This window comes from Acipenser ruthenus, chromosome 9, assembly GCF_902713425.1.
Source record: "Acipenser ruthenus chromosome 9, fAciRut3.2 maternal haplotype, whole genome shotgun sequence".
Lineage (NCBI taxonomy): Eukaryota > Metazoa > Chordata > Actinopteri > Acipenseriformes > Acipenseridae > Acipenser > Acipenser ruthenus.
The window spans coordinates 50,414,382-50,432,445 of record NC_081197.1 but is presented as its reverse complement, the minus strand read 5'-3'; the positions used below and the strand labels follow the sequence as shown (position 1 = coordinate 50,432,445).

The window sequence follows — 18,064 nt, the reverse complement described above, 5'->3', positions numbered from 1 at the left end:
CAACTTAAAAGTATACATGTTTCATTTAAATAGTAATTCATACTAATTGTGAACTGTATTTGAAGGACCAATAGAGGGTTAAACATATCTGAAGATACGCCTGTCATGAATAAGGTGATGTGTGTGTGTGTGTTTAACCTTTATTCGTTAAATCATAAATATTCATCATTCAGAATGAAGAGCAGAAATGACGTAGGTTCTCAAAGATGAGATAGTAAAACCTGTGCTCCGTTTTTAAGTGATACTTGTCTACAGTCCATGAATATTAAAAGGGGCCATTCAAAACTCTTGGATTAAAAGATGGGTTTGAGCTGAATGAGTCATGTAGTACATTAATAGAAACACAATGTAAAATAAAAACCTTAGTTTGTAGTACATCGCCTAATTACTTGCAACAACGTGTTCAAATAGATTTGTCTCGCAATTCTAAAATAAAGAAGCTGCTTTTGTATGTAACCTTTTAATATAAATAATGTGTACTTAAATTGGAGTTGTTTGCCATGCAATTAAATAATAATTATAAGCCATTTCTTTGCTTAAGAGAATGTTGGGCTGCACATAATGTTTTGCTTCACATTTAACGAATTGGGGAGTGGGAGAAGGGAGGAGGTCTGGACTAAAATTGTTCTAAAGATAAAATTAATAAAATCACCAATCGGTAAATTACTTCTCCATCATGTGACCGTGCAAGTAATTGGGAATGAGGTAGGATCTTTCTCAGGAGATGGTGTCATATTTTCAGAAGTGACAACGAATTTGAATCGCATCCCTGCTCAACCCCGTGCAGTATAGCGGCAGTCCTAGGCAAAAGTTGTGACCAATTGATTCGTTTTTAAAGCCAGCTTGTGAAGTTACTGTGTTGTTGGATATTGATTGATACGTTGTTGTTCAGTTTTTTTTTTATTTCTTTTAGTTCACCCAATGAAAGTAGAAATCGCCATGAATGATCTAGGAGGCAGTAGTCGTTGTAAGAAGGGCAGCGAGTGTTGTATCTCCCGCTTGCTCAGTGTGGTTGAAAGTGAATTGCAGGCGGGTCGAGAGAAGGGGGATCCCACCGAGAAGAAACTCAAAGTGTCTCTGGAGGATGGGGAACTCTGGAGGAAATTCAAGGAGATCACTAATGAGATGATCGTCACCAAGAACGGAAGGTCAGTTTATTAACCTGTGCTGCCCAGAGAGACAGCGCTCTTATGTTTATGAATATTTAATCCATGTCCAGTTCACAGTGGATAACGTGCAAAAGTAACTTCAGACGCTCTTACACAACACAATCTGTTCATGAATGTATTAATAGAGAAATCTAGTAACCAGTAAAAAGTTGGCTGTTGGAACTTATTATACAGATATAAGATTTTGTTTTAAAACAGAATGTTTACTAATTTATTAAGGCATTGATCCAAATATGTCCTAAAGGAAGTGGAGGATAGATGCGATGCATTTTTTTGTTACCTTGGTGTTTTTTAAAAGGTGTTTTTTGTTTGTTTGTTTTTGTTTGTTTGTTTTTAATCTAAAGTTACACTTTATTAAAGTTCCAATTATTCCATACTTAAGATACTTAAAGATGTTGAAAATTAGTCAAAAAGCCTGTTTAGTTGTTCACTGTGGTGTTTTCCGAAGCAATGTGCTTTAAATCAGCGTTCTATTTTTCAAAATACCAGCCCTTTATTTTTCCAAACTGATTTATTTTTTATAGCATGTTTCACTGTAGTTAATTTGCCAAATCAGTTTATTAATTGGAGTATGGGTGTTTTTGTTTGCTTTGAATGAAATTTACTTTATCAGACATTAAACTGAACCTATTTTTTGTACTTTAAAAAAATCACATAGAAACCAGGCACATCTATATGGAAAGCGTGCATTTACGCACTTTAGGAGGCATACTATTAATATTGGCCTTTTATTGATTGATTGATTGATTGATTGATAAATAAGTATGCCTAAATTGTCCTGCAAAAGCCAATATGTGCCTGGACGAATAAGGGTGTTTTGGACAGGTGTACTGTATAGAACCAGGTGCGGGAGATTAGACAGGTTGATTACCGTGGTGGAAAAAAACGTTACATTTACTACCAAAGGGATACTAAAATCTGAGGAGATGTACAGGTCTTAACTATTTAATGACGACAAAAATGTGGCTACAGTAAGTCGTTTTCGATCAGTAAAAGACGCTGAGCCTAGAGGCACAGGGTTCATGAGAGATTAGCAGCATAAATCATTTAGAAGGGACGGCTAACAGCCATACAATAATGGGAAAATAACCGTTCACAATTTACATGAACAGGACAATAATTTAGATATTGCAGAGTGATTATTAGCTAATTGTCTGTAATTTTCTCCGTATTAACGGTCAGTACTTATTCAATTAAACTTAGTGTTGAGTAGGCTTAGAGAAATAAAAGGAAAAATACAGACTTGGTAATGTATTAAACATTATAGCTGCTGGTTAATAAAAGCGTTATCAATGACATCTATACAGTCTCCTATTAAGAAATCCCATACTTCCAAGTCATCCCCACACTGCGCATTTGAGTCTCACATAACTCACTTATTTGTTTTTTGTTTTTTCACTTATAAATTGTTTGTTTGATTGACATACGGTACCACATTGTTATTTCTTCTTTTTCTTCTTCTTCATAATAATAATAATAATAATAATAATAATAATAATAATGATGTACAATACAATTGATAACATCCAACATAGAATGTGTAAACAGTTCGTGGTATGCTTTTAATGACTTTAATATCTAGTTATCTATTTATAATATATATGCATATACATCACGTGATTCTTTATCAAATGCCACAATGGTTATTATTATTATTATTATTATTATTATTATTATTAATAATAATAATAATAATAATAATAATAATAATAATAATAATATTATGAAGAAGAAGACGACGACATGTATTGCACATTTCACTGTGATGTACTTAATTTGCCAAATCAGTTTAGTCAATGACGTCTGGGTGTTTTTGATTGCCTCAAATATATGACGTCAGACATCAAACTGAACCAAATTGTTTTACTTAAAAAAACCACATAGAAATCACACACACACACACACACACACACATATATATATATATATATATATATATATATATATATATATATATATATATATATATATATATATATATATAATGTAATGCATGTGTATGATTTCTATACAGACTAGGAAGATACTATTATTATTATTGTCATTATTTAATTTTATTTTGTTTAATCCGTAAACATATAGAACAGATGTTTTATACAATATAATGTTAATATAATATGTTAATAATAATAATAATAATAATAATAATAATAATAATAATAATAATAATATAATGGTAAAACCTAAAACAAAGACTGACAGCCCATATGGTTTTATTTATAGAATAGCCAGGAACCATTTTTTGTCTAAGAGAGCGTACACAAACCTTTAACTTTTTTAATCTGTTACAAAAAACAAAACAGGAATTGGACAAATACATTGGAGGTAGCCACCGATTCCAGGACCCTGGACAGATCAATTGGGAGATCAATTACCAAACTGAGCGAAGGGCTAGGGGTGAAGATGCTACCTCCGACTGCGATGCATCTGGGAAAACAATTCCTCTAGGGGATCAGAGAGGCACAGTGCATGCTGTCCGTATTCATTTTCTATATCTTCTTACTGTTTAACAGGTTTACAGTGTTTTCAGTTCAAAGGCAGTGGTGTGTTAAGGGGTGTCCTCTTATACAGCATATGGAAATTTGACTGAATAGCGCCATAAAACAGATGAATAGACTAGAACATAAAGTGGATCTGTATATTGTAATTGAATCCAGTTTGTGACCACAATACGCCATATGTGTGTCTGTCTGTTTGTGTATGTGTGTGAGGGGGAGAATTTCTACCTCTTAAATACTATCACTAGTATACAAGTTTTGAATTAAAATGATGGTTCTGTCTCAGTAGTGTTTTTCAATATTTTGAAAATTAGAAATGGCTATATCTAGAACTGTGTTTTCCCACTTCAAGTGATTTCTGTGAGATTCTCAGTACAGTGCTTGTTACAAACAATAACAGCAGAATCAAAAGTCGCGTGCAAGGAAATCTAGAAAAATGGGTACTTATAAAGACCTTTGCAAAGGGGCAACTGGATGGTATACCCAATATTTCACTATCTCAGAAAGAAGAAAAAGACTGCAACTTGCAACATTTGCTTATCGATTAATCTTTTTCTTTTAGACATGGCATTACGTCACTAAAAGTGATTACTTGTAATTGTTTTTCAATAGAATGTCATATCCCTAGCAAACAGGTGTGATTAATTGATTAATAGATCGTAGATCGGATGATTAACCGGTCAATAGAAAATGTTAACATTAAAACCCCTTGTGTGTGTGTGTGTGTGTGTAATATATATATATATATATATATATATATATATATATATATATATATATATATATATATATATAAAGCAAAAAGCTTATTCGGTTATTAACCGAACGTTGTTAGTAAGTGAAAAGCCACATTTTCAAGTGTATGTATCTGGAAAAACGATGTATACTATAGTTGCAGAAACAACGCACTGAAATACACGTCTTGGTTCATTACAGTGTTAAAAAATAAACACGAAAAACACCAAATATCAGAACAAACAACTGTTTACTAATACTACACATGTGTAAAACAAAATCATATACACAGTACTGTATTGTACATACAGTATAGTACTACAACAACGTACTATCAATATCCTTAAAAACAGTAAACACACTTGGCATACAGGACTTACATTTAATACAGAAGCATCATTTTAAAAGAAGTAGTTGTCCAATGTTTGTTTTTTTACGATTCGCCACCTCCAGCTGTAAATCAATCTCAATTTTGCATGCAGCTTCATAGTCAATTTAAAAATGTGGCATACAACAGATTTTGAGTTGCCAAACTTTTCTGCTACCCGTACTTGTTTATCACCGGGTTCACATAGTCCATTAACATTAGTCTGTGGGATGGGATTGGTTCCCGTGCAAATGTTAATAACCGAAAGTTGTATTTATTAGGGTTGCTAATAACCAGCATCTACTGTGTGTGTGTGAGATATATATATATATATATATATATATATATATATATATATATATATATATATATATATATGTATGTCAGCCTTAAGGCACAGTTCGGGGGGGTGCAGGAGAGGGCCTTTTTCCCCATGATTCCTATCCTGACCTCAGTTCTGCTTTGATGCAGCCTTTCCCAAACACTCTGGCCAAGTCAATGCGTGCAGTTTCTGATACTAGGTTCGCCGCATGCCTGAATCCCATCTTTTATTCCTGACTTCAGGTACACGCCCGCCGAAACGTCAGCTCCTGACCTCAGCCTGGCTACAGACGCTTCACACGCAGGATTCGGCAGTCTCGTCTTCGAGAAAACACGTTTACTAAAAATGACATACACAGTGCACAGTGGTAGTAGAAATAACTATTGGTACTTCGGTTAAGCTCTGTTTTTTGTGCTGATAGTAACTTCTATCAAAACAAACTTTGATTGTGGTGTTTGTGACCTTCATGTCACCCTTCTGCTCTTTCTTCCTCTGGCTGTTGCAGGAGAATGTTCCCTGTGCTCAGGGTCAGTGTGTCAGGTCTGGATCCCAACGCCATGTACTCTTTTCTGCTGGACTTTGCGCCTGCTGACAGTCATCGCTGGAAGTACGTGAACGGGGAGTGGATCCCTGCTGGCAAGCCTGAGCCACAGGCCCACAGCTGCGTGTACATCCACCCTGACTCCCCCAACTTCGGAGCTCACTGGATGAAATCCCCCATCTCCTTCAGCAAAGTCAAGCTGACCAACAAGCTCAATGTGGGAGGACAGGTATCCAGTCTCTGTTACTTTAATAAAACAATCCTTAACATTTACTGTACCGCACTTGGTAGTAATTTATTTTAAGAACCAGCCATTGGAATAATTCAGCCTTAATTAGTTAGTATGGAAATTTATGAACATGTGTGCTATACTTTATTTGGGCAAATTTTTACTATTCTTCCACTGCACACTGAATGTTTACAATTGCTAGAAGATACTGTATAAATAAAATATATTGTAGCTCCCCTAACTCGTTTGAAGGTACTGTATGATAATCTGTTGCTTTTTACAAGGCAGTACAGAGTGGGCAATACGGAGCTTGTCTTTTTCAGACCCAGTGTTTTGTAAAGGCTTTTTGAAATTTAAATCAATGTTTAGTACCATCCTAAAATAATTGGTATTTTGTGAACAACATTTTGTAAATAGTTTGTTTTAAAATGATACGCAGTATGCTCAGCAAAATAAGGTGTTTGCGTTGCCATACAGTATTTTACTATAACAAAAAAAAGACCTGGTCACAACTTTTAATGGCATACTGTAACAAACATAATTTAATGGAAATTTAGTCGCATGTTATTTATAATTAATATCAAATATTGGAAAAATGTGAAACACTTTTTTGAAGCAACTGTAAAAGCAAAGACTAATCAAGGACCAGAAGTAAGCAAGACCAACACACAAGTACTGCAAACCAGCATCTCCATCACACTTCCTGCACTGCATAGAGATGTCGCTTGCCTTAAGTTACAACTAAATATATAGTTATAGTATTGAGACCAAAAAAAAAAAAAGTTTCTAGAACAACAATATTTTCTTCCTAACCCGCCAGTCCTCTTAGAAACCCTGCTCTGAGGATCTTGCCAAGTCATTAGTGTGTTGGGGCCCAACAAGGCTTTTAGAAACCTTCTCCAGCCTCACAGGCACAGCAATCAAAAAATATCAAGTGTGCATTTATACAATTAGAGAAACCCTCTCGGGCCACTTCACCCATGGAGACCCTTTGTTCACTGGGGAGTGCATGTAAACAGGAATAAACAGGTCTTAATTGCCTCTTTTGGGATTTAATGGACTTCCTGATGTTTAAAAAGAGAGCTATACTTCAGGTAGTCATCCAGGCTTTCAGAGACTGCGTTTGTTATTTTTTAAATTTTTTTTTTCAAGAATGACTTCAGAGCTGAAATCGTGGCTGGTATTTGTTTGTACTGTGTTCCCCCTTCTCCGCTTTCTTTGGCATTAAATGCTATGTTGGCAACACTGCCGGACCAGGAATGAGAACCAGGCAATAAGTGAAATAATTGCTGTGTTTAGTTGTACATTATAATAATTATCTTTTTATGTCAATTTAGCCCTCAGTCTTTAGATGTTCTGAAAAAAAATGATGGGCATTTGGTCCTTTTCAATGATTTTGATGTTAAAGGTAAAGCTAAGCTCTCAATTAAATATGAAAATGGTTTGTTTTTTCAGGCATTTTAAATAATAATTGTTAAATTACGGAGCAAGCTCAATAAATGTACAGAGGCAGAGGTAGGTTGGCCAGGTCTGTTGAAACTACCCCGAGGGAAACACAAAACATCTACATCAGGCTTAACACCTTTTTGCTGCTATTAGGTTCTCTGTCAGAGAGGGTAAGCCTGTGAATGATGTATTTGGAAATGCTGAAGGTTTTAGAAGTGTATACTCTCACACTACAGCTATGGTCACAAATTTTGCATCACCTAGAATTTTAGGAATGAGACATAATTAAAAAAGAATAATCAACACATCCATAAATTGTTATTTAACATCATGTAATCAAAGAAGCTACAAAATGATGTCGCAAAAGTCTACCAGAAGCCATAATAGTAGTATTTCATGTTAGATTTAGAAGTGTCACATTTGTAAATTTCTGTCAGTTTTTCATTAAGTATATGGAAAACTACAAAGCAGTATGTATTTCAATATGTTAAGGTAACATTATTCAGCAGGTTTCATTCGACTTTATGAAGCAAACTTTTGGCCATTGCTGCAAAGTTAAGCTATAATGAACAGCATTGATGAGCACTTTGTGGTGGGGGGGTGGGTATTAAAATGTTTATATCAACAGGCTTCTTGCAGGACCAAAAATCTAGGCTTTTTAATGTGAGCTTTGCCAAAACATAGACTTATGATACTGAACGAACGGCTGCTATGACAACCATTCGCAGAACAGAAACCCAGGTGCAATTTAAATGACAGTGAAGCACCTTGACTGATTTTCCAACCAGGCTGTAAATTCAGAATGATGAGGTATGAGGTAATGCAAAGGGAAATATACCAGGTCTATAACAGCTTTCACATGAGAGCCTGGCTCTTTTGTGCTGTGGTTAAGCTATGGTTGTGGTTAAGCTATGATTCTGAAGAGCTTGAGGTACAGGGGTACCTATGTATTGAGTGTGTTGATAAATCCTGAGGGACACAGCCAGGTGTTTGCTGTCTGTAGTATTGGGTCACTCTCCTGAACAATTCTGGGTGACAGTTCTAAAGCTACAAGGATACCAGTCCCTCTGAATGCTCTTGTTGGTTAGCAGTGTCTGACACGTAGGCTGTGTGATGGGGTCCATCAGATCAACACTCATGCTCGAAAATGGGATGTTTGGTAAAGGCAATAGGACACAGTGGGGATTTGGCAAAGTGTTTAAGTGTGTGCGAGCTTGCAGCACACATGCTATTTTTATGTTTTCTTTTATTATTATTATTATTATTTATTTCTTAGCAGACGCCCTTATCCAGGGCGACTTACAATTGTTACAAGATATCACATTATTTTTTACATACAATTACCCATTTTACAGTTGGGTTTTTACTGGAGCAATCTAGGTAAAGTACCTTGCTCAAGGGTACAGCAGCAGTGTCCCCACCGGGGATTGAACCCACAACCCTCCGGTCAAGAGTCCAGAGCCCTAACCACTACTCCATACTGCTTTTATTAATGTTTAGATTTTTATTTGTTTCTATGAAAGCTCAAGACTCTTGTAAACTATGAACTGCATTGAGTTGAAAATATGTATATGGCTTTATTAGTGATCCTCAAAAACACCCACTGGGTTTTAATAGGCCTATGATCATTTGTGAGCTTACATTGGCATGTTAGGCAAAGACCCTTTTAATTTGAATGTAGTGTTGAAATATTTAAGAATGGTACCTTGTCGACATTGAATATATTGTTGAGTGACATATCTGGCCCCCTTTCTTCCAGATTATGTTGAATTCTCTACACAAGTACGAACCCCAGATCCACATCATTCGAGTTGGAGTGAGTCACAAGATGGTCACCAATCTCTTGTTCCCCGAAACGCAGTTTATTGCTGTGACAGCATACCAGAATGAAGAGGTCTGTACAAATCCATTCAAAAAGTCCTTTAACAACCATTGTAGTTGATACTGCATATATAACTTATTCAACACTGCAGACCTGTATACAGTTTATTCAGTGCTGAAACAGTTAAGCAATACATCCAAACAGAGAGACAGAAATCCAAACAGACCTGCTTTAATTGTCTATTTCCCACTTTATTTGTTTTTCTTTTCAAGATTACAGCCCTGAAGATCAAGTACAACCCTTTTGCCAAAGCCTTCCTGGATGCAAAGGAAAGGTAAGTCCACATAGTGAACACCCCATATTAAACAAGCGTGTGTTGTTTATTAGATGTGTTTAGATCCGTAAAAAAAAAAAAAATTAAATTTACAAAGCATTCACTCCAGGCCAATGAAAGTTGCTGAATAATGTCACCTTAACATATTTAAAGACATACTGCTTTTCCATATACTTAACGAAAACCTAACAAAAATTGAAAAATGTGACATTTCGAAATCTAACATGAAATACTGAACTATTATGGCTTCAAGTAGACTTTTGAGATATTACATGTTTAAATAAAATATCTAAATTGTTCATAGTTTTTTTTTTTTTTTTTTTTAATTGTCTCAATCCTAAAATCCTAAAAACTGATATTGCAGTTATCATCTTCAGCCTTTCTCAATCCACTAATGGATGAAGGCCTCCCCAAGATTCTTCCACAAAAGCCTGTCTGCTGCCTCCCTCATCCACGTTGCTCCGGCGTGTTTCCCAATTTCATCTTGCCATCTTCCTGGAGGTCGTCTTCTTGGTCTCCTATCTATCTATCTATCTATCTATCTATCTGTCTATCTATCTCTATCTATCATAACTGCAATATCAGTTTTGCTGTAATACGTCCTGTGACTTCCTCTGAACTCAATAGGGTTTACTTCATGTTTTCATCTCACTGTGATTATCACCATGTTATTGTTACCTTTTCATTGCCTCCTCAGAACCCATCCTAAGGACATCCTGGAAAGCCCCTCTGAAAACCAGCACATGGGAATGCCCCACTGTAAGTCCTGTAAACAGTAGAGCGATGAGGCCCTAACAAGAAATGTAAAACACGATAGGACTACAGTAACTGAAACGTTAAAGTGTTTTATTAACCATGTGCAACTCACATTTTCTACTCAATTTTAGAAATGTCATTTTTAGAATCGAAGTTGATATCCAGAGGTTTGCTGTACAGCAGATATCTCTGTGACATGTTGTTGATACCGTTATGGGAATTTTTTTTAATTTAAACTCATTAACATCTTTATTGAAATGCAGCGCTTGACAATGTGATTAATAATATTTTATGAAGGATTCTTTACGAGCAGCATATTAGCTAGTCTTGAAAAACAAAAACTTGACATTGACAGTACCGTTATGAGTAAGTACCATTTCTGACTTCATATCAGTGCTAATATCCTTCTTCAGCAAATTATCTAACTCACAAAGGTCAGTCTGTGTGCTTGAATTAGTGCTATTAACATATTTTCTTAATAGCACTTTGTGAATGCAATTGGGGCATTCCTGTGTTAATTATACAATCTATGCAAGGTTTAGGACACTTGTTAGCACCTTCTCAATGGAGGCCAGCTTTTAAATAAATGAGGTGTTAACCCGATTTTTATACATGGGAGTATGGGAAGATGTTTGGTTACATACTGTAGAAGACGTCAGTGAGCAAGAATTAGGCAAGGGAAATCCCGTCCATCCCAGATCAGACCCTGAATAAATGTAACCAATTTCCCAGCAGTGGAATCTGCTACCAGGTGATGGCATGCAGTATCTGTTTTTTATCAGCTTAATTTTCTGTAATTTTATGGCATTTAACATGTTATGTGTGTGTTATTTCCTATTATACTTATTATAATTAAGTCATACACCTAAATACTACACATTCCTATAAGAATATCCTATAGGAATCTTTCAGATTGTTTATAATTATTATTTTATTATTTCTTTGTTTGGCAAACACCTTTTATAAGTCACAGTAACTGACACAATTTAACAATTTATGGATGTGTTGATTAGCCTGTTCAGTAGACTACATTATGCGTGAAAAACATCACATATGATGAAATAAATAGAATGCATTAAGCGCCGCGGCTTGGGAGAATAATGAAGAGACAATGGGCTTAATCCTGCTCCAATCATGTGCGTCCATCTCAGTACTGTGGGTGGGAAAATGGTTTTTCTTGGAGCAAATGATTTATTTACTCCTTAGCAACCATAGATGATAATAGTTTCTCTTGGGTCTGCACTACTCACACTCATCCACATACACAGGACAGAAGGTTTGTGTCATGTGGGAAGTGTAACTGCACTAAAAACAAATTGAAGAGCGGGGGAAGGGGACTCTATTAGGGCAGGGTTTGATAATTTAGCACCAGTAGGCTCTCTGGTGCTAAACGTTTTAAACAGTTTAGCACCCATTTTCAAAACGATTTGCACCCCTTCGTATTATTAGACGATTAACACTAGAACCCAATGCATCAAATTGGGTGATAAATGTTGAGCATGTTCTGGCAAACCAAGAATCAAACATTTTGGAGATGTAGGGAAATGTCTGTTTAATATGTCTTGTGTGATCAGTGTCCAATATGCCCTATTACTGTGTTTTCTTTCTGTCTTTGTGTGCAGTTTGAATATGATAGTAAGGCAATGAAAAAAAAAAAAGTTCCCTGGTTCAAGCCACCATCTATTTCAGGGTTTCGGCTACCAAATCCCTATGCTTGTCTTGCTGCAGATTTCACAGAGAATGCTTCTAATGAACCATTTGCCACCAAATTCTTAAGAATGTATTGTTTCTGCAACAAAAGGTTATATATAATCCTATTACATTACCTTATTGCAAATACACACCCACCCAATGAATAAATATGAATGTAGGTTACAAATTAAATAAAAGCAAAAGTGTGCTTATATTACATAGCCTATTTGAACAAACCTGGAGATACATACAATGTCTGAAGACTGAATGCCTTATCCGTTCCCCCAATCCTTAGATACTTTCCATGTAAATAGTTGATTGTGCTTTTATTTCCAGAGGGGTTAAATAAGTATCCAGCGGCGGTTCACCCCTCAAGCTGATTTTTTGCCAAGGCTATTTTTTCTTTAGTATTTCACTCTAATTCAGTCCAAAATTTTTTTTGTTCACTATTTTAGTTTGCAATATTGATTTCCAAATGATGCCTCTCCTTGATTAGCTGTGTTTTGTTCCTTGACTTCCACATTTCATTTTATAGTTTATTCAACTAAATGCAATTGAGCTGTAGCAGCACGTATGTTTTAATGGGAGTGCTCGAAAGCTGGACCAAGACTAAACTACCCGGACAGGGTTCTAAAACAAAGCGAAACATCTTGAAAACGGTACCGCTCAATTACTCTAGTCTATATATTAAAAATAATGATCATTCTATGGGTTTCATTGGTGCTCCTTCGGGGCAGTTTTGTCTTGCTCCAGAAGCATTTCAATTTATGACAAAATATATGAAAATTCATATAATGATAATTCTTTTTAATATGTACACTATAGAGATGGAGTAATCATGTGGTATAGTTTTCAATTAGTGCCCCTTCCGGGCAGTTTTGTCCAGCTTTCACCCACTGTCTGTTTCAATATAGGCTACAGGTAGAATGACTAAAAATTTATTAATTATAGTACGGAATTGTAATCACTTAATTAAATCAGGAATTGTTTGAATGCTGATATCTCAGACCTACGTTTTCTATGTGCCTCAACAATAATAATCTCACAAAAAAAGACAAGTCACAGAAAATCATATACAGTATACAATAATACACATTACTGTTGCTTAAAATAGTAACTCATGTAACAAACTTATTACAAATGTGCTCCCTTGTTGAGTCATTAACTCCAGTTTTACCACTGGTACGTGAATCAGGCCCCAAGTGTACACTGTTATAAAGTGAATATGATGTTGTACGTGTTTGGTGTTGATGTTCTCAGTGTTGTTTCACTGGCAGGTGGCTGGTTGATCTCAAACTCAGAAGCCCTGTGTGCTCCTGGAAGCCCTAACTATCAGTACGGCGGGGGCCTGCCTCTGCCTCCTAACCCCTCTCACCACAGCTACGAGCGCTACTCCTCCCTACACCATCACCGGTCAGCCCCCTACCCCACGCCCTACATCCATCACAATCACTCCTCAGGTAACACAGCCAGCAAGGGGTGCCTTGCACTCTTCAATTCAGGTTTCCACAAGCTTGTTTGTACTATAAAGAAAACACACATCTGTCATTTTGATCAATGAGACAAGCAGTCTGAGTAACAGTGAAATTACTTTGGGAGCAATCCCCCATTTTTTTAAATGACCAAATACAAATTAACCACTGGTCCTAGGGCCACTAACAGTCCAGTTTTTTTTTGTGAATGAATTAGTCTTTTATAGTTTATTGTGGTCTGACGATGCACATGTGGGTTGTGGCTGGGTGCAATTTTTCTGTGCACTGGAGAGCAGTGTTAATGACAATACATGTTGAAAAAACGTCATAGCAATATTTAATTAAGGTTGTGCCATCATTTTAATTTAATCCAGACCCCAGTGGAACAGGACTGGAAGTGCTGTATATGAACATTAACACTTTAGTTTAGGATGGTTATATACATGAATCTAATTTTTTTTATATTTTGTTATCATAATCTGGAACTGGTAATAACATAATGAGTACATTTTTTTGATAGATTGTATATAACCTCTATATATTGTAACATTGGGCGCTAGTCACAAAACTTCCACTCGTGAGTAATTAAACAAAGTTTGATATCCATTACAATTTTCTCTGGAGCTGAAGTTTTTCTCAGGCCAGGAGAGAAATATGTAGCAGTTTGATGCCTATTAATCATTTTACTTTGCCTTTTTTAAAGCTGTGACGCTGACAGAGAGCACATTGAGCAGCTTACCGGTTTTCCCTGCTCATGAGAACTGCTCAGCTCTGTCGCCAACACCACCCCACGCCAGCATGCTGCCCATCACCCCCGCGTCTGCAGCAGCCAGCTCCAGTGCCAGGTGAGAACACACAGCTGGGAAATGTCCAGGACAGAGGTCATTGACAGGCTTCGAGATAAAACACGTGGTGGCTTCCGTATTTAAATTGCTGCTTCACCTCCTTTACTAACAATATTAAGAATCTGGAATGGTTGAGCTCTACTGTATGTAGATTGAGAATTCATCAAAATTCCTAGACCTATACCCCTCCCTCTGCAATTACATGATGTTCTTTTTATAAGTAAAGATGATTATTGTAATGGATATCATACATTGGGAGACGGTTGTATGCCGTAAGAGACAAGTTCAGCATAACATAAATGTTCAGACTTAATTATGAATATTAATAGAACTGAATACCGTGCCCAAAATAGATCTGTAAATTACCTGGAGGTTAAAATTGTCCCACCCCTTCACTGTCTTCTTTCCTGTCAATAACCAATCAGCAGCCTCCCCTACTGAGTGACGTGCTTTCAGCCTGCAACATGCTCTGACCCAGAACACACTGCTGAGGTGAAATGACCCAGCAACTGCAAAAGCAAACCGATAACCTGTGAATGAGGTATAGAATGCAGTACCAGATATCATGTTTTTAAATGAAAATGTATGTCTGATATGACACATGTCTCAGAATACAAAATATCACATTACAGATAAGAGCAGTTATAAAATACAATAAAATCAGTAGTAAGAGCAAATTCAAATGAGAGAAAGTAAAAGATACAGTAAATATTTATGCTTGAGAGTGATTATGACTGAGTGCAGTTAAACTTAAAAATATTTGGTTATAAGAGTAAATTCCATTAGGAGCAAGTTGTAAGTACAATAAATGGATAACAACGATTTCAAATAAGAGCACTTACAAAAAATGTGAATACAGTTACCTTTAAGAGTAAAATGAAGTACAAGATACAGAAAGTATCGACTGAGAGCAGTAGTAGAATACAGCAAAGTGTGGAGCAGTCAAGTGCAAGTAAAAGATAATGCAAGTACTGATACAATTGGATGCCATATAGTCCAGTATAGTCGTTGTGAGGTTTACAGATGCTGTCTGAACAGGTGTGTCTTGAGGAGATGCCAAAAGGTGGTCGGGGACTGAGCAGTCCTGATATCTGTGGGTAGGTCGTTCCATCACTGGGGGGGGGGGGGGGGAGTTGCAGTAGTCAAGGCGGGACAGTACAAGGGCCTGAACTAGGAGCTGCGTATGTTGCTGAGGAAAAAGCGACAGAAGTGCCAGAGTAGAGATGTGCTGAGAATAGGAGAGGGAGGGGTCGAGGGTGACACCAAGGTTCTTAGTGGATGAGGAGGGAGAGAGGGTGGTGAATTCAAGAAGACTTGAGATAGAGTTCAGTGGTGGGGGAGGAAGGGGGGGAAGAAAAGGAGGTCTGATTTGGAGAGGTTGAGTTTAAGATGATGCGAGTGCATCCAGGAAGAGGTGGCTGAGAGACAGGTAGAGATACAGGAGGAGATAGCTAAAATTACTTTAATTGGATCAATTCCATAATTACTTTTTTTTTTCCCCAAAACACTTTCCTCTGTACAGAAAGTGGCCTGCTACTGCATAATACAGAGCATTCCATAACAAGTTTGTGTTTGTGTCCGTGTTTTAAGTCTGTGTTCTGTTTGTTCCCAGTCAGCACCCTTGTCTATGGACTGTCAGCAACTGCACTGTCAACACCTCCAGTCCTGCAGGGGGAGCTATGAGTTATTCTCAGAACCAAGTGCTGCGAGGATCCGCTGCCATGGAAACGCCAGGAGAGCATGCACACTGGACAACACTCTCATCTCACGCCTTCTAATGGAAAGAGTTTAATCCTCACCTAAAGATGATCAAACAGTTACAGGGTTATGGCATCTTAATCTGGGATCAGAGTGCATATGTTAATTAATGGTTGGCCGTCATGATAGCAAATGTGGTTGGGAGAGCTGGTGACAGGTTTACTAGAGTAAATTTCCACGGTCATTTTGCAGTATTCCCATGGTTATACATTGCATTTACCATGGTTAGCCATGTTTTCAACATACTTCACCACACCTCTCTGTGCTTTATAATGCTTACCTATACACTTTACCATGCTTTCACTATGCTTTATATGCTTTATTACATGTTACTATGCTTTTACTATGGGAGACTTTTCTAAGGGCATGGTCATCGCATTGAACCCTTGCCCCCCCCCCCCCCCCCACATTAAAAGTGCCTCAATTTATACTTCTTTGTTTATTTTCAAGAAAATGTGTACAGATGTACGCCTTTTAAAATTACAAATGATATAGACTTTAAGTGTGTTCTGCACATATTACAAAAAGTGGATATTTGTTATTTATATGTGTTTTGTATTTGTATTGCCTAATGTTCATTAAAAAGCAATAACTGTGTAATAAACAGTAGCATATCTCAGCACTGTGGGACCTTTTTTGTGCCAAGAGAATGAAGTGCATTTTAGTATTTAAAAGCAAATGCCAGGAAAGACTCAATTTTAATGATTTAAATTGCAGTGTTCAGGTCAGCTGAATAGACCTGGTTCGAAACAAATGCCACAAGCTATGTTTTGCATAAAACAAGATTTAAAAACATCCCCTGTACCAGAGTCTATGATAGAGGGAGGGGAGGGGGAATTTCACAGTCTGGGAGTGTACGCATTAGCCCTGTGACCTTGAGTGCTTGGTACTGGGGGTGAAAAGTAAACCAAGGTCAGGGGAGTGAAGAGACTGAGCTCATTTAGATGCAGGGGCCCGACCATATGCAGAGTTAGGGACAGGATCTTGGAATTGTTCTGAAGACAAACTGGCAGCCAGTGGCTGAATGGGAGTACAAGAGAAATATGTTTGGTTCTCCCAGTCCTTGTCAATAGCCTGCCACAATACATTTTTGAAAATTGTTTATCCCATAACAAACATTAGAATCCCAAGCGTTATACAGTAGAAAACAACAACATTGATTTAAAGAACAGGGGTACCCATGCTAATTTGTTAGATCTATGTCAGTTTATGAGTATTGGAAGACAATACATGAAAAAGATGCACATTAAAAAAGGTACCAAAGCACCTTAAATATGATAACCATGTTTTTACTTAGAAATCAAAGTTTACTTTCTGTAGGCAGCAGAGAATAGCTTCTGATACTTGCACATACAGGCAATATATTGCAATTATTGCTATTATTTGCATTTATTTGTTTACCAAAAAAAACATAATTATAATACTGTAATATTTGTTTGCCCTCTTCAAAGCGTTTTTCAAATAATGGTTGTTTTCACATGTTCGTAATAAAATGAAAACTCAATGCCTCCAATAAGGACTTGGCAAGCGACACCACATTTCTGATGTACATGAATGTGAACAGGTTTTGTACAGGTTCCAAGGATTATAATGGGGAGATGCTTGACAGCTGAAATAGTTCATTTATCTCATTCAAGGTTACAGTGTTCTGGATGTAATGGCTGTTGTGAGATAAACAGTCATTTGAATGAGAGCTTCACAGCAACTTAGGAAAAGTTATTAACAAGAGGAGGCCATTCAGCCCACCAGTGCTTGTTTGATTGATCCCAGAACGTTGTTTAGTCAGCTCTCAAAGGATACCAGTGATCAGCAGCAGCATGGCTTGGTAACCCATTCCATATACCAGCCACGCTGTCTCCTGCCATTTGTTCTAAATGTGTCTCCAAATACGAAAAGAAACTAAAGATCATGGACAAACTGTAGCATAGTGGTAATAAGTGTGCAGGTGTAGAGCTGGTGCAGTAATCCCACAATGAAAGACAGACACCAAAGTACGGCTGAAATGGTTTCTGTTTTATTTTGTAAATCCAAACGGTCTGATGACCAAACAGTAAACAAAAGGAGGGCTGGCTGGCAGT

The 18,064-nt window shown here is 36.9% G+C and overlaps 1 protein-coding gene across 2 annotated transcripts; it reads left to right on the top strand.

Moving 5' to 3' along the window:
• The first annotated feature begins 711 nt into the window (after positions 1–711).
• LOC117405112 (T-box transcription factor TBX19-like) lies at positions 712–16,605 on the top strand. 2 transcript variants are annotated; one of them, XM_059030190.1, is made up of 9 exons: positions 712–1,148; positions 5,334–5,477; positions 5,597–5,861; positions 9,067–9,201; positions 9,402–9,463; positions 10,161–10,222; positions 13,189–13,371; positions 14,087–14,228; positions 15,841–16,605. In XM_059030190.1, the coding sequence occupies exons 1-9, from the start codon at positions 922–924 to the stop codon at positions 16,004–16,006; spliced, it is 1,386 nt and encodes a 461-aa protein (XP_058886173.1). In that variant the 5' UTR covers positions 712–921; the 3' UTR covers positions 16,007–16,605. The 2 variants fall into 2 exon arrangements, with proteins under 2 accessions (XP_058886173.1, XP_033863804.3); XM_034007913.3 differs by lacking the exon at positions 5,334–5,477.
• Positions 16,606–18,064: the final 1,459 nt, after the last annotated feature.

Bases quoted from the DNA above. Each gene is read 5' to 3' on its own strand.
- LOC117405112 (XM_059030190.1), top strand. From the start codon at position 922: ATGAAAGTAGAAATCGCCATGAATGATCTAGGAGGCAGTAGTCGTTGT. The intron at 9,202-9,401 runs GTCTGTACAAAT...TTTCTTTTCAAG, and splicing joins CAGCATACCAGAATGAAGAG to ATTACAGCCCTGAAGATCAA. The intron at 9,464-10,160 runs GTAAGTCCACAT...TTGCCTCCTCAG, and splicing joins TTCCTGGATGCAAAGGAAAG to AACCCATCCTAAGGACATCC.